Genomic DNA, 16,078 nt, shown 5'->3' on the forward strand with positions numbered 1-16,078 from the left:
AAACCGGTTTGCACGACACAGTGTACTTGTCTCTTTTGCCCTCTCCAGGCCTACCCACGCCCGTGGCTCCCGGCACAACTCAGCCATAGTTTAGGTTTGGCATGCCTTACCCACGTCCAAGACGCTTCCAGCCCTGCCCATAAGTATTAAGGCTGATTTCAGCCTGTATTTGTGGGCAGGGCGTAGCTCCCTATATATGCCTGTCAAGGTCTCCCCTCAGGTGGTGTGTCTCACTTACCCCTCCCTCCCACCCCTCTTCTCACACACCCCAATAGGGTACGCCCTCTCCAGGCCTACCCACGCCCGTGGCTCCCGGCACAACTCAGCCATAGTTTAGGTTTGGCATGCCTTACCCACGTCCAAGACGCTTCCAGCCCTGCCCATAACTATAAAAAAAAAGATTATAGCACTATATTAGCTAAATTGCTGTACATTTGTTTTTTTTCGAATATTGACTAATACAGCCAATATACAGCTACATATTCTTGTTTTAAAATATTACGAATATTCAAAAAACGAATATATTCGATATAGTGCTATGACTCATTGGCCCACTAGCAAGAAGCAGGGAGGAATCATGTTTTTGCTCGGCAGTTGAAAAATGAGCAATAAAAATTCGCATTTTCTAGTAAAAAAATCGTACAATATAACGAATATTCGAATTTGTGAATATTTAACTAATATTCTACAAAATATTTGCGAAATATCGCGAATTTGAATATGACTACTGCCGCTCATCACTATTGTTAATATGATGCTACCACTTAAACCCAGTAAAGAAAGATCAGTTGGTAGGACCAGTATTGTGTCACTGGACCAGAGGGCAATTCAACTGGTAAGCTGTGCTTATTTTGTTATTTTACACCATCCCCTGCCTGTGTCCCAATTTTTGCTAATCTCAAACAATCCCTTTAAGACCAAACAGTGCTATGTATTCTAATATTACATTATTTTTTGTTACAACTGTTTAAAATATGACAAACAAAATCATAACGAATGTTTGATTACCTGTGGTCCAGGTGGCCCAGGAGGCCCCATTGGTCCCATATCACCACGATCACCCTTTATCCCTATAGCACTCGATTTTCCACTCTGTGGAAATATACAGTATGAGGTTAATATTATTTCTTTGGCAAATATACTGCACAAAATAACATAACATCTGTACTTAAATGGGTAGTCCCATCTGGATGTTTATAGCATATTTATACCACCTTTTGGGCCCACTCGTGGGCAGATTTGGCAGTTATGTCATTGTACCACTATGCTCTGCCCCATTATACTCACAGCTCTCAGCCTGCTAAGCCCCACTCTCAGCTCGGCAGTGCAGCTTGGGCACTTCTGCTACTGCTCTACAGCTGGGAAGCACTTGTCTCCCACCTTGGGCCACTGTGCTGATGAACTAGCTGTCAAGTTGGTATGTCTGCCCCTTTAGTCAGATATTTCAGTCAACCGATTGTTGCTACATATATGTACATATACCCCGCATCCCCTGACGAAGCCGCAACAGCGGCGAAACATGTCGGGAGGGGTGTAGAGAATGCGATCCTGTTTTTAGGCAGTTTGTATTGAGAGGACATTTAGTGTAGTGATACCGAGATGTTAGGGAAACATAGCGTGGTCTAGTGAGGTAGTGACACGTGTGATAAGCAACCTCTAGTGGCAGACATCCTGCATAGCAGGGAGAGGAACGCCAAAGAACTGAATGAATGCAGGAATACGGCTACATTGACCCTTATGACAGAAATAGGGGCAACATTGTAGCTTATCCGTTCAGTAGAAGCATTGTTACCAACTAGGCAAACAGGGGATACACTGGAACATTTACAGTTCAACAACAATTATGTCAGGGAGGCCTGAAATAAAGGCTCTCTGCAGGGCACCCGAATAATAAATAAATAATTAAAAAATAAAATCAAGCCCACAGCACAAGTGATAAAATAAATTCCAAGTGCATCTCAAGGTTTGTTTGCTGCACACAAACAGCCTCTACGCTATGATTAAATAGACATCATTCTATCTAGCTACATAATACAGACATAGTAATAAAAGGTTGCAAAAAATTAGGCAACCTGGTCTATCCAACCGTACCTCATACCTCTTTACAACTGAGAGTTTTAAATTTCCTTGTTCTTTTTTCAATTTATGTTGTGAGTCCTTACCATTGATAATAAAAGTTATATTTTAACTGCTAATAGGGACCCCTAAAGGGATTTTTTTGGTCTCAGTGACCAAGTAAGTATTTTTAACAGGCAGGGGTGCACCACCAATGAGGCCAGGTGAGGCGATCACCTCAGGCAGCACCAGGTAGGAGCAAGAGGGGGGCAGCGGAAGGGCCATGAGCAATGAGTGCTTTCATTGTGGCAAAGGGGTTAGGTTAAGAAATTTTGGGGGGTGCCATTTCAATTTTTGCCTCAGGCAGCAGAAGGGCTAGCACATCTGGGACGTCATTGGTCAGAAATCGGCATAGGATGGAGCAGTGGCTAACCAATCAAAAATATCCATTTGAAAAATCCTACAGAAATTCACGGGGTTATTAACAGAAAGATTTTGCATTGTTCCCTAAAAACCATGGGGCAAAATAATATAGAGAAAAAAAACTATGCAAAGATAGCTTTATCAGATGTACATTTTTGGTGCTTTCTTACTATAAACTTACTATAGCATATCTTTCATAGCATTGGCTTATTACACAGTAGCATGCTGCAAAAACGATCCATTGTGAAACAGATCTATCATGTCAGTGAGAACAGTCATGTACATTGTTAGTGATTCATTTTACATTAAATACTCACATCTCCAGGCACTCCTTTCTCTCCAGGCTCTCCCTGCAAATGGCAAAATCCTTGTGTAAATGTTAAACAAATGCACTTCGATGAATATGGCATAAACAGAAAATGCTCATTCATTTTCATGTCAGTATTCATGAATTATTACATATGATTAGTGCTCCCACTCTCTCTCTCTCTTCACTTTTAAAACAGCATCAATTCTTCTAACTACACTTACACAAAGTTTTTGAAGGAACCCAGCAGGGAGGATGTTTCAGATATCTTGGAGGACTAACCAGAGATCTTCTGTGATGTAGGTTTGCTGTAATCCTTCCATCTCTTCATGTAATCCCAGACAGACTTGATGTTGAGATCAGGGCTCTGTGGGGGCCATATCATATCTTCCAGGACTCTTTGCTCTTCTTTAGGCCTCTTGCACACAAACGTATTTTCATTCCGTTTCCATTACGGGGTTTTTTTTCGGCCGTATATGGAACCATTAATTTCAATGGGTCCGCAAAAAAAAACGGAAGGTACTCCGTGTGCATTCCGTTTCCATATTTCCTTTCCACAAAAAAATAGAACATGTCCTATTATTGTCCGCATTACAGACAAGGATAGTATGGTTCTATTAGGGGACAGCTGTTCCGTTCCGCAAAATACGGAATGCACACAGATGTATTTTTTGCGGATCTGTTTTTTGTGGTCGTGTGTAAGAGGCCTTACACTGAAGATAGTTCCTATGACACTGGCTGTATGTTTGGGGCTGCTGTCCTGCTCCATAATAAATTTGGAGCCAATGAGAAGCCTTCATGATGGCTAAATATGTACCTGTATTTCTCAGCACAAAATAGTGCAACATTGAGGGCCATAGATGCAGTAGTCTGCCAAGAAAACCTAAAGCCTAAGGGAGATAATGAAAAAAATGGGCTTTGGCCCAAGATTTATTGCGATGGTCCAGTTACTCTACAATTCCCCAGTTGCCAGGATTAGGATCAATGATTCAATGACAGAGAGCTTTACTTTGGGAAGAGGCACTCGCCAAGGTTGTCCCCTTTCCCCCCTTTTGTTCAACATTTATATTGAACCTCTAGCGGTTATGATAAGACAGGATCCGGAGGTGGCCGGTTTTGGCATAATGGGGAAGCATGACCGAGTATCTCTCTATGCAGATGATATTCTGTTTTTTATTCATCAAACAGATATTACTCTCCCTCGTATAATGGACCTGGTTAATCACTTCTCCGATTTATCCGGACTTGAGATCAACTGGGATAAGACCGTCCTCCTCCCTATAGACGAATTGCGAGGCGAATTTAATAACCGATTAATGATCTCTGATTCAATAAAGTACCTGGGGATAACAGTTTCTGCTAAACCTCAGGAATATTTACAACTTAATTTGATTCCCTTGTTGACTAAGCTAAGAGCGAAAATTAAGATATGGCAAAAAATTCTGCTAGCAAGAGCCGACAGAATCTCACTGATAAAAATGGTAGTGCTTCCCCAGGTTCTTTATGTCCTACGCAACTCGCCTATATGGATTCCAGACAAGTATTTTAGACTGATAGAGCGTATACTCAATGATTTACTATGGGGGAGGAAGTGCGTGAGATTGAAGGCACTTTATTTTTCTATGCCCAATAGTCAGGGAGGTCTTAACCTCCCTTACTTTAGGGGCTATTTTGTGGCCTCCCAACTATGCCTTTTTAATGACTGGCAAAATAGTCCCTTCTGCAGTAAAGTGGTGAAGGATGCAGGTTTTTCCGATTTTTTCACCGTACTGGAATCAGATTATTTATTAAACACACTGAGCGGATACACGTTTTTCTGCAGAATGGCTATGAAGACTTGGTCTCTCATAAGGAGATGGTGTGGAGTCAAGGCTTCGCTTATTTGCACTCCATTATGGCATAACCCAAAACTTCTTAATCTAAATGACTCAAGCTGCCGCCAGTATTGGAGGACCAAAAATGTGCAGTACTTACACCAAGAAGTCAGTGGTGGACAAATTTTGTCCCTGATGGAACTAAGGGCAAATTTAGGTGAGGTGGCTTGGTTTGCATATTTTCAATTGAGGTTAGCACTCTCTAGCACCTTGAATAGTAATTCTTTTATTATAGATACTCCTGCATTTTTACAGGATTTAATTCGTAAAAAAATTGTCACGAGAATTAAATTATCGCACTGTTATAGACATTTAATGCATAACTTCTTTTCTGGTGTTCTCTCTCCAGGACAGAGAGCCTGGTCCTCTCTTCTTTTAGAGGGGGGCTCTCCAAACTGGGAGAATGTAGGGGAAAGTTTAAAATTGGTTTCACATAACTTTAACCACATCGTGGTACAATTTAATATTTTGCACAAAATTTATGTGACACCTGTATGGTTATATAGAAGAGGATTCCGGGCCTCCTCTGACTGTCCACGCTGTGGCGGTCCCGAGGCAGATCATTTACATCTGTTTTGGGACTGCCCAATGGTGAGTAGGTACTGGAGCTTGGTCCAAAAGAATTTGGCGCGCAAACTTAAAATTGTTGTTCCCCTGTCCCCCAGGATCTGGGTCCTGGGAGACTTATCTGAGGTTAACCATCAACCTATAAAAAGTCATTTGTTGATTAAGGTGATGTTCTTGGCTAGGCTCCTGATTTCAAGATCGTGGTTCTGCTCTTCCGCCCCAGACTGTAATAATTGGCTGAGTCTGGTGGAAAAAGTGAAAAGCTATGAGAGGATCCTACATAGACAAAGAGGATCTTATTCAAAATGGAATAGCTTATGGAAAGACTGGGACATGGCTAATTAATTCGGACTTTTTTTTCCCTTTTTTTTTTTTCTTTTTTGTGTTGTTTCCTGCAAGGTGGGGGATGGGTGGGAGGGATGAGTTGGGGAAAATTTAATTTGTCCGGTGTTTCCTTATGTACTTTATTGATGATGTGAAGGTATATCCGAGCACGGGTGGGTCTCCAGGATGGTGGAGGGGGGACTTCCCGGCATTAAATGATGTTGGGAGCTCTCAGCTATTTAAAATACCGAGCGATATGTGGGTGGGGGGTCGCGGCTTGGAGTCCGGGGGTCCCCGGGTGCTGGGCACGGCTCGGGGTACGGCTCTTCCCGTTGGATACGGAGTTCGAGCGCAGGCAGGGATGGATCATACGTGACGAGCACGCTATTGTGTGCCCTTTTAAGGAGACAGAGCTGATTTCAGGCTCTGTTCTCTGTCTATATTTCCTTTTCCAGCTACCAGTATCTGACATTCGATTTGAGTTCCCTGCTGCATGAAATATCTATGTGAATGTACGTAAGGTATGGCGAACTATGGCTCTGATATGATTAATTATATGGGGATGAGGCTATTGTGAAATATGTGAGTGGGTTTTAGACCACTGTGTTGAGACTGCTGGACCCCCTTTTCTTGGTTTTTGTTCTATTAAAGGCTTGCGATTAAAGATCGCTGCAAGCTCGCCTACAGGTAGTATGGGAATATCAAGCGATTGGTCATACTGGTGCCAACCTTTTGGCTTGTATTTTTCTGTGTCTGGGTGAGGGCGTGCGCGAGTGGCGCTCACTGCTTGGTGGATGTCTGGACGTCGGACCTCTATCCCTATAGCCACATAGAACTTGGGCTGAGAGTTCATTTATTTCATTAAGCCATGGATGCTGGATGGTCCTGGTACCCTCCCCTCTAGGAGACCTCCCTTTGTTTTTTGTTTTTCCTTTTTAATGTTAACACTGCTAGGGATATTTGTATGAAATTATTGTTAATTATGCTCACAGACTGGAAATGGTGGACTCATGGAATATGTAATAAGGATTTAAAATTTTGTATTGAAATAATAAAATATTGAAACAAAAAAAAAAAAAAAAGAAAACCTAAAGCCACAGATGAAAAACACATCGTGCTTACTTTTCTTCAAAATCAGAAGATATCCAGCAGTGCCATCATAAGTTACAGACACCAGTGGGACCCAGATTCACCCATCTATTGTTTGGAGAAGTCTGGTCAGAAGTAATCTTCATGGATGAATTGCAACCAAAAAGTAATATCTTGGAAACCATGGAAACAAGGCCTAGCAATTCAACTTTCAATTAAAAATGGTGCTCTGAACAGATGAGTCAAAATGTTAAATATTTGGCTGTAACAAAAGTCAGTTTGTTTGTTGAGGGTGTGGAAAGCGGTACGATATATCAAGGGGAGAAAAACAGAACTGGATCGCACATCCACAATGCTATGCTTAGATCTAATTAAACTCGCTTCTCAGCGCAATATTCAGTGTACAATCCCCTATACTGCATGCTGTACAAGAGGCATTAGTGTACATTTTGATCAAAAGGCATAAGCCCGCTCACCGCACTGTGCTGAGCCTATTTGTCAGAGTAGGTCCCACTCTAAGAGGCAACCTTGACGCGGTGAGCGGGCTTATGCCTTTTGATCAAAATGTACACTAATGCCTCTTGTACAGCATGCAGTGTAGGGGGCTGTACACTTAATATTACCCTGATAAGTGAGTTTAATTAGATCTAAGCATAGCATTTTGGATGTGCAATTCAGTTCTGTTTTTTCCCCTTGATATATGGAAAGCGGTACAATAATGAGTGTCTGCAGGCAACAGTGAAACAGGGTGGAGGTTCCTTGCAAGCTTCGTACTGCATTTCAGCAAATGGAATTGGGGATTTGGTCAGGATTAATGGAGTCTGCAATGCAGAGAAATACAGGCAGATACTTATCCATCATGCAATACCATTGGGGATGCATCTGATTGGCTCCAAATTTATTTTGCAGCAGGACAACAACCTCAATCATACAACCAATGTCATTAAGAACTATGGGGGTCATATATGCCACAAAGGTGAACACAAAGAATCTGGCGCTAGGTCTAAAAAAGTGGGCATGGGGAGCAGTAAAGGGGACGGTTGGTTTAGGAGTAGAAAATGGTCTAAATGTAAGACAAAAAGGAAGCTGTCTTATATTTAGAATGAGATCTGGATGTGCTGAAGTTATGAAGAGGCCTGCGCTTTTACATAACTTTGACGATCCACCGCCAGCTGTAGGGGTTATTAATACCGGCATCTAAAACGCCAGTCTTAATAAATGTGCCCCTATATCTTTAGCCTAAAGAAGAACAAGGAGTCTCAGCAGTGATGATATGGCCACTAGAGCTCCGATCAACATAATAGAGTTTGTATGGAATTACATGATGCTACAAAAGGATTTGAGCAAGCCTACATCCACTGTTCACTGTGTGCAAGTGTACCTAGAAGAACTGATTCTGTTTTGAAGGCAAAGGGTGGTCACATGAAATATTGATTTGATTTAGATTAATTTGTATATCCATGTTACATCTTATTAATTGATTAAAAAGAACTATTCACATGTCTTTTTTGAAAGCATTCTTACTTTGCATCATTTTTCCACACCTGCCTAAAACATTGCATATTCACCTGCATATATCAATGTTTAAAAGTTGTCTATGTGCACACCTTGTTTTTTCAACAGCTAACTGTGAAGTGAGAGGTTTGATTGTGTATTGCATAGAAGTCCACGGGGAAGCAAAAAAAATGTCACTCAAAAACTCTTCTGAAACACTTGTACACAAATCATCTAAAATCACCATAAAATTATAAAACCATCACCAAAAATGACCTATTTTTAGCTACTAATTCTGCTACTTATTATTCTGCGGTGGATTTTGTCATGTAAACATTAGCTTCAGTGCGTTTTAACCTTGAATCCGTGAATATGGTGTTTTTTTCAGTGATGCGTTCTAATTTTTATGTTTATCATTTTGCAGGATGCAGCCTGATCTAATAGTATGGGCATGACTACTAAGCTACTGGACGGAACGGTGCACTACATGTAACTGTGCAACTGGCACCCTATAGAAGCCTTATCTGTGTGTCTTCAGAATATTTATGGGGTTAGTTATTAAGAATGGTGTTTTAGATGCCAGTCTTAATACCCCTTGCGCTAGCGCATGAAACACCTAGAGTCGCAGGCCTCTACATAAATTAGGCACACCCACAGCCGGCATACATCTCCACCAGCTCCCTTGCTGGCACAGATTTGGATCATTTTCTACGCCTAAAGCAGGCATAGAAAATGATAAATGAGATGGGTCGGCCACCGCACTCCCTTCCCCACCTGAGTCGCTGATTTGTCTGCAAATCCCCTTTGCGAACGAATCTGTGACATATATGCCAAAAATTGACACATATCTAATAAGAAATGACCCCCTTAATGTCCTCCCACCTCATGGACGATAGGTGTGTGAGTGGATGTTCATCAGTACTTTGCACATTACCAGTCTCCATCACTAACTCATATTGTGGCCTGGCTGTGAACTGGTGTTTTAACCATGTACCAGTGAGTGAGGCCTTTTTGCAGTGTCCCAAATGTTACAAAACTCTACCATCACACGTGGTGTGGTTTGTAATCCATGAGACCCAGCGTAACATTAAAATGAAGACATTATGTACAACCTTTTTTCCAGTTGTTCCTTGGATTCCATCTTTGCCATCCATTCCATTTTTCCCAGGTGAGCCAGGACTTCCCTTTTAAAACAAGCCAGGTATAAAATCCAATGGATAAAGATATGACATATACAGCAGAAATGAGAACACCTCCTCTAAATATAAGGGTAGGTTTCTAAATTACTACCACCATTACTAGTTACGGACAATTTTCTTGAAATTCGATTCAGGCAAATTGGTCCAATTTATTTGGGTCAGAATAAATTTGCCCCAAATCTTAAATGATCCAATTGCCCCGAAAACATGTGGATGATATTCAGGGGTCTTCTCAATGCATGCAACTCATTTCTAGCTCTTCAATACCAATACAGCATTAGTCATTTTAAAGTGACAATGACACTTATGGCTGTGGGGCAGCACGTGGCTGCTGTCGGTAACAAATAGCCTTGATTAAAAAAAAAAAAAATCGGAAAGTAATTTTTGGGCAGTACATGTCTGTTGGTGTGTATACACAGAGAGCCTGTGGGCTCATGTGATCCTCCTTCAGGTCTTCTGATCTCAAATACACAGTAGAATGCCCTGTTATTGCCCACACAAAAGTAATCATGTCCCCTTACTTCCCCCACACAATAGTTATGCCCCCTTGCTGCCACAACACAGTAATCATTATTGTCCATATGAAGTGAAGAGTAAATGGATGTATATTTTTTCTCTACTACCATCATCGTATGCTTATGATTGGAGACTGTAGCTTTACGTAGTACAGAATATGGTGCAAGCTTTGGGGGCATTTGTTTGATTTAGATGTTAACTGATCTTACCATAATATGCTGCTGGGAAAAGCATAGCAGTGAACCTATAATATCCTGCAAAGATGTTACAATAAAACATGAGTTATTGCTGCAGGAACCCTACATAGTCATAAATAGAGATGAGCGAATTTTTCAAAAGTTTGATTCGACTGATTTGCCGAACTTTACAAAAAACATTTCTTTGTGACGAATTACTTCGTCACGAAGCGCGTTTTTTTGTAAGTAGTACAAGGAGTTGCGATAGCGCCGCCCCCGTCATTGTACCCCTCAGATGCCGCGTTCATACATTATCGCAGCATCTGAGTGTAAAACTAACATCATTTTTTTTTAAAATCAAACTTACTGCCTCCATTTGCTCCTGACGGGTCGGCCACCGCCATCTTGCTTGAAGATCTGGAGCAAAATCTCGCTCTTCACGAGATTACATCATCACGCCGGTCGACATGTTAATGTCATACGTCACCACACGCAGAATTTCTGACGAGATCTTCAATCAAGATGGCGACTGGCGGCCCATCGTGAGCAAATGGAGGAGGTTAGTATGATTTTTTTTGTTTTTGACACTATTTCAGGTTAAATCGATTCACTTACATGAAGCACGAGGAAATTCGGATCAAATTCCGCTTTGTGGGATTCGATTTTCTCATCTCTCGTCATAAATATCCATTATAAAATAATATTAACATAAAAGTTTTTCCAGCAGAATAAACTGTAGCGTCGATAACAGGCATAGAACAGCAGCAGTCGGCCATAACAATTTTGCCCCAAAAGTCTCTCCTACCACCTTACAATTTCACAACATGGTCTTTTATCACCCTAGTATGAAAATCGACTTTCCTTGTTTAGTACTGACATGCATTGGTAACTGATAAATCAGAGTTGCTGGAAATAGGTACCCCTGAAAAATGTTTTTTTTTTTTTAGTTTTCTTTTGTAAAGAGAAATTTCTGAATTTATTTCAGAGGTGGTGTACTCATTTATGCTTTGCACTTATGAAATGCTCTGTACTTCATTATTACCGTTTCTCCTTTCTCTCCTTTTTCTGGAGCGGATTCTAACTGTAAGTACAAACCAGTATTAGAACACAAAGCAAAGTGATTATGATACAGAGTATGTACTGTGAGACCATATTAGGAAAAGTCATTAGGGGATATCTATTTACCCTACAATTCCATTATACACTATGTGTCTTAGCATCCAGGGAATATTTGGACAGTACGGGAAAGCTCAGATTTTCACAGATTGCCTTTTTTGAAAAAGCTGGAAAAGGACCCGGAGTCAGATTTGGAAAAGTAGCATGCGTACCCCAACCCCCACTCCATTTCGGTTTTACAGATCAAGTTGTTAAAGTTTATTAGCAGCTCCTGTAGCATTTGTATAAAACAAAGTACATTACCATAGTTTGATTTCTGTGTGTCCGGACCTTGAGGCACATCTCTGCTCTCATAGAACAAGTGAGTAATTGACTGGGTAGATTGACATTGCTGTGACTCCAGTGCCATTAAATAGGGCCTGTCACGTTTGTCTGTTTTAGTAACTACTTTTATTCCCACTGCTGGAGTTCTCTGGATCTGACATAGCCAGAAAGTGTAGCCTGCCCACCGGACTCATTGTAGCCTGCCCACCGGACCCATTGACAATAATGGGAACTGGCAGATATCCAGGCAGTCCCCAGGAAAAAAAAGTTGCTGCACACAATATTTTTTTTTCCGGTCTATCCCAACATATATTCTAGCAAGTGCCCAGATCTCCACCATTTCCCATTATAGTCAATGGGGTCCGGCTATGCCAAATTCAGAGAACTACAGCAGGCTGTTCTCTGCCGAAACAGCCTGCTGGATGTCTCCTAACACTGGTGTGAAGGCAACCTTACCAATTGGGGGGAGTGCCCCCTGCACAGGATAACACTGGCAGCAGTGTAACACTGTTCACACTGTAACACTCAGTTGAACCTTATTAAAATAAATAATAATAATCACTGCAGACATCAATTCATTCAGAAACCTCTAGTAGGAATAATAGAGAAAAGGTACAATAGAGATAGATAAGAAATTATTGTATACACTTATTTCATGGGGAACATGAGAAGTTACTATAACAAACATGCCATGGTGTAGTTAAGACTGTTTATGTATAGTTGGTGTGTATCTGTTGTGTCACTGTCTCTATTTTAAGCCCATTGTGCCTATGTCAGTTGATGCCAATCTTCCCCAGTATATGGTATAATTCTTTATATTTGTTGTTCTAGAAGTAACAACCAGAACATGTCACTTGTGTCATAGTAATACATGGTAAGTTTGCGGGCTTACCAAGTATGCTGCACTGATTCATTTATCATGTGAAATGCAATCAGGTCAAAACTTGATATTTTCTGCTTGCCATATTGCCTCCTTTCTTCATGTTAGAAAATGGGACACATTGCTGAAATGTGGTGAGCAGTACATTATTCTGAAAAATCTGCCCCATATTTCACAACATGGCAAGAATACAGTACAGCTGCTGGTCAACAGATAGCTGTGTCTGGCATAGTTCACCACTACTATTCTTTTTAGAAAATCAGTCACATTGTATGGGAATAGAGGACTGTGCCCCATTTGTATGATCAATGTGTTACAGGACATTGTTAGCTCTTATGGCCAGGGACTTTTCTCCATTTGTCTCATTGAGTGTTCATTTGTTCAGTATATCTATTATGTTACTTGTGTAATTGTGTGCGTTATCTCTCAGTTATAAAGTGCTCTGGAGTTAAAATGCATAAAATACTACGATTATTATTATTACTGAATTGATCATTCCACCCCATCAGTGTATGTTTATCTAATGAACATTAAAATAAGGAAGCCCTTCAGTGCAACTCACCAAAGCATTGCCTGGAGGTCCTGGACGCCCCTCTGGACCCTTAAATGTGAAACATCTAGTTACTCATGCTCTGTATGTAACATGTATCATATTGCTTCAAAGGCAGATGTCAGACAACCCATTCTGCTGGCAATGGTGGTCTTTATGTTGTTACTTACTTGGAAAGGTAGCCAATTTAAAGGGGTTCTCTAAGAATTATTTTAAATGGCTGCAAGCAACCTGTCCTAGAATGTGAGCAAAACTAGTTGCCTCCACTTGCAGAGCTGCCAGGGGTGTGAGGTGGAGAGGCCTCACTATACACTACACTGCTCTACAACATATGGTAATGATGCGATCCTGCCTATGATATGTCATCATGGCTGAGCAGCCTGACAGGTAAACTCCTATGCAAAAGCCAGAGCGTAGTGTGTACGGAGGCCCCATCTACTACTTCAAAATATAATTCAAGATTTGTTAGTAAAATAATTGCCAGATCGTCAGCCATTTACAGCTTTTTACAGCCATCATAAAACTCTCTTTCTTGTCCGCGATTGTGGACAAGAATAGGACATGCTCTATCTTTTCCGCAGAGCCGCAGAACTGAACCATGGATGTGGACACAATGTGCTGTCCGCATCTTTTGCAGTCCCATTGAAATGAATGGGTCCGCACCCATTCCGCAAAATTGCAGAATGGGTGCGGAACCGTTCATACGGCCGTCTGAAAGGGCCCTAATACATCTGGGAGGACAGGAATAAAGATTATCATTATTTGATGCTTACTTTTGGGCCTGGTGGTCCAGAGTCTCCTTTTTCTCCTTTCAAGCCTGAATTCCCTGGAGAGCCTACCTCTCCATTGTCTCCCTAAAAAACAGATAAAAGTGCATTGAAAAATATAAATGCAGTTATACTGTATTTATACTGTTAATGATCAAGGCATGAATAACCACATAATGTGATACGATTTAGGAACCTTACCTTTTCTCCTTTGACAAGTAAACTGTTATCCACTGTTGTAACCTGAAAATAACAATATTGGTGTAATGTCAAAAATGTATTTTCAGATTAACACAGCTTTCCATAGCATTTAAACATATGAAATACTCACTGCACTTCCAGGTGGTCCTGGCTGCCCCTGTGGGAAATCAATCACCTCTTAATATTATCGAAGATCATTGTACACCACTACTCCAAGCTACAACCTCAAACAGTTTGGAGATATTTATTAGGAAAACTAAGCACTTACATAATACTACCTCTGACAAGGAAGCAGCACAAAAATATGGGCATCTGTATTACCCTAATTAGGAGGCGTTATTGTAAAATAATGTATTTATTGACTTACAAGTTCACCTTTGTTTCCTTTCTTGCCATCAATACCCTATTAAAAATAAGAAAAAGAAAAACTTTTTTATGATTCGTCCCTTTTTGAACAATATGTAAATGCTTACAGAGAACAGGCTTCAACGAATTGGAATCGTAAAGAAGCACTCCCACAAATATTTTTATTCTCTGGCCTGTTAGACATGTACGGTGTATGATTTATATTTTAGTGAAGGTCATTTTCTTACCAGTGACTTTATTTTTGAGTTTTCACCTTCATTCTGATCTTCAGCTTCTCCAAATAACACAGCATCGTATGTGTGGACAGGAAGTCAGTTTCTCTATGTATTCCTATTGGAGCCTCGATTTCAGTCTCATAGGCATGAATAGAGAAACTGACTTCCTGTCCTGTGTCAGTTAGATAGTCAGAGTGTTGGTCACATGACACAGGTGAGGATCAGAAGGGAGGTTATAACTCACAAAAACATTGGTAAGAAGACTGCCTTCACTACACCTTACTTTATGTATCTTTCTAATAAGCCAGAGATTAATGATTTTTGTGGGAGTGCTTCTCTAATAAAGGATTATAGAGTACCCGTGTGTAGTTTGAAGCCAATATACATTTATTATAATTCATCAGTTTTCAGAATTATGATTAATATAATCATCCTTACATCTTTTCCAGGTGATCCAGTCTCTCCTTTTTTTCCAGAATCTCCAATACGGCCAGGAAGTCCTGTACTGCCCTAGATAAATATATAAGAATACAATTATTGTATTATTGTATTGACCAGCCGTCATCTCTTGTAAAAAGTGTAGAGTGCTATACACTAAACTGAAACAAATTACTTTATTCATGGTAAATGAAAACAATAAAATGTAAATGTAAACAGTAAAAGGATCTGTAAGAACACAAAGAAATATTATATATTGGATGATACACAACTGCCCTATAACCTACCTGTTGGCAAAATATATTTCATTCTATTCTATTTATATAGATAAAAAGGAGAATCAGCTTACCCTCTGTCCTTTCTCTCCTAGTTCACCTTTTATCCCGGCATCTCCCTAGATAATAATATATCCGCAAAAGACTTATATTGTTTTACTTTATTTCTGTATTCATCTTCCTCAGTAGATACTAAAACTACTAGTCAAAACTTTATCTGCTCTGCTATGGATGGCAACAATATTGGCTATTATATGTTTCTCTGTGACAGGGAGGGGTTAAACTATTAGAAGAAAATACACAACTCATGATACAGTCCTGATCAAAAGTTTAAGACCACTTGAAAAATGGCAAAAAATCATATTTAGCATGGCTAGATCTTAGCAAGGTACCAAGTAGAGCTTTGACGTGCAACAAGAAGAAATGGGAGTGAGACAAAACATTTTTTGAGCAATCAATTTAATGAAAACAACGAATAAACTGAAACAGGCTGCTTTACAGCTGATCAAAAGTTTAGGACCACACCTCCCCAAAAAAACTAAACCCCCTCAAAAGAGAAATCCAGTTTCGGCATGCTTCACCAACTATACATGCTTCAAGTGGTGAAGACGGCCGCACGAAGGCCATCTACTGTCTGGAACTGTTGTCCATTTTTGTAAACTTCCCTTGCCATCCATCCCCAAAGGTTCTCAATTGGATTTAGATCAGGGGAACACGCAGGATGGGCCAAAATAGTGATGTTATTCTCCTGGAAGAAGTCTCTTGTCCTGCGGGCATTGTGTACTGTAGCGTTGTCCTGTTGAAAAACTCAGTCGTTACCACACAGACGAGGGCCCTCAGTCATGAGGAATGCTCTCTGCAACATCTGGACATAGCCAGCGGCCGTTTAACGCCCCTGCACTTCCTGAAGCTCCATTGTTCC

The 16,078-nt window shown here is 40.6% G+C and overlaps 1 protein-coding gene across 1 annotated transcript in view; it reads right to left on the reverse strand.

The window, feature by feature from the left end:
* Window positions 1–16,078, reverse strand: part of LOC122925784 (collagen alpha-1(VII) chain-like) — a 556,601-nt gene that overhangs the window by 404,967 nt on the left and 135,556 nt on the right. The window contains 11 exon segments of the mRNA XM_044277135.1: window positions 1,009–1,092; window positions 2,796–2,828; window positions 9,246–9,317; window positions 11,067–11,105; window positions 12,907–12,945; window positions 13,668–13,748; window positions 13,863–13,904; window positions 13,993–14,019; window positions 14,230–14,265; window positions 14,882–14,953; window positions 15,231–15,275. Of these exon segments, the coding sequence (XP_044133070.1) occupies window positions 1,009–1,092; window positions 2,796–2,828; window positions 9,246–9,317; window positions 11,067–11,105; window positions 12,907–12,945; window positions 13,668–13,748; window positions 13,863–13,904; window positions 13,993–14,019; window positions 14,230–14,265; window positions 14,882–14,953; window positions 15,231–15,275 (570 nt within the window).

Source organism: Bufo gargarizans, chromosome 2 (assembly GCF_014858855.1).
Source record: "Bufo gargarizans isolate SCDJY-AF-19 chromosome 2, ASM1485885v1, whole genome shotgun sequence".
Taxonomy (NCBI): Eukaryota; Metazoa; Chordata; class Amphibia; order Anura; family Bufonidae; genus Bufo; species Bufo gargarizans.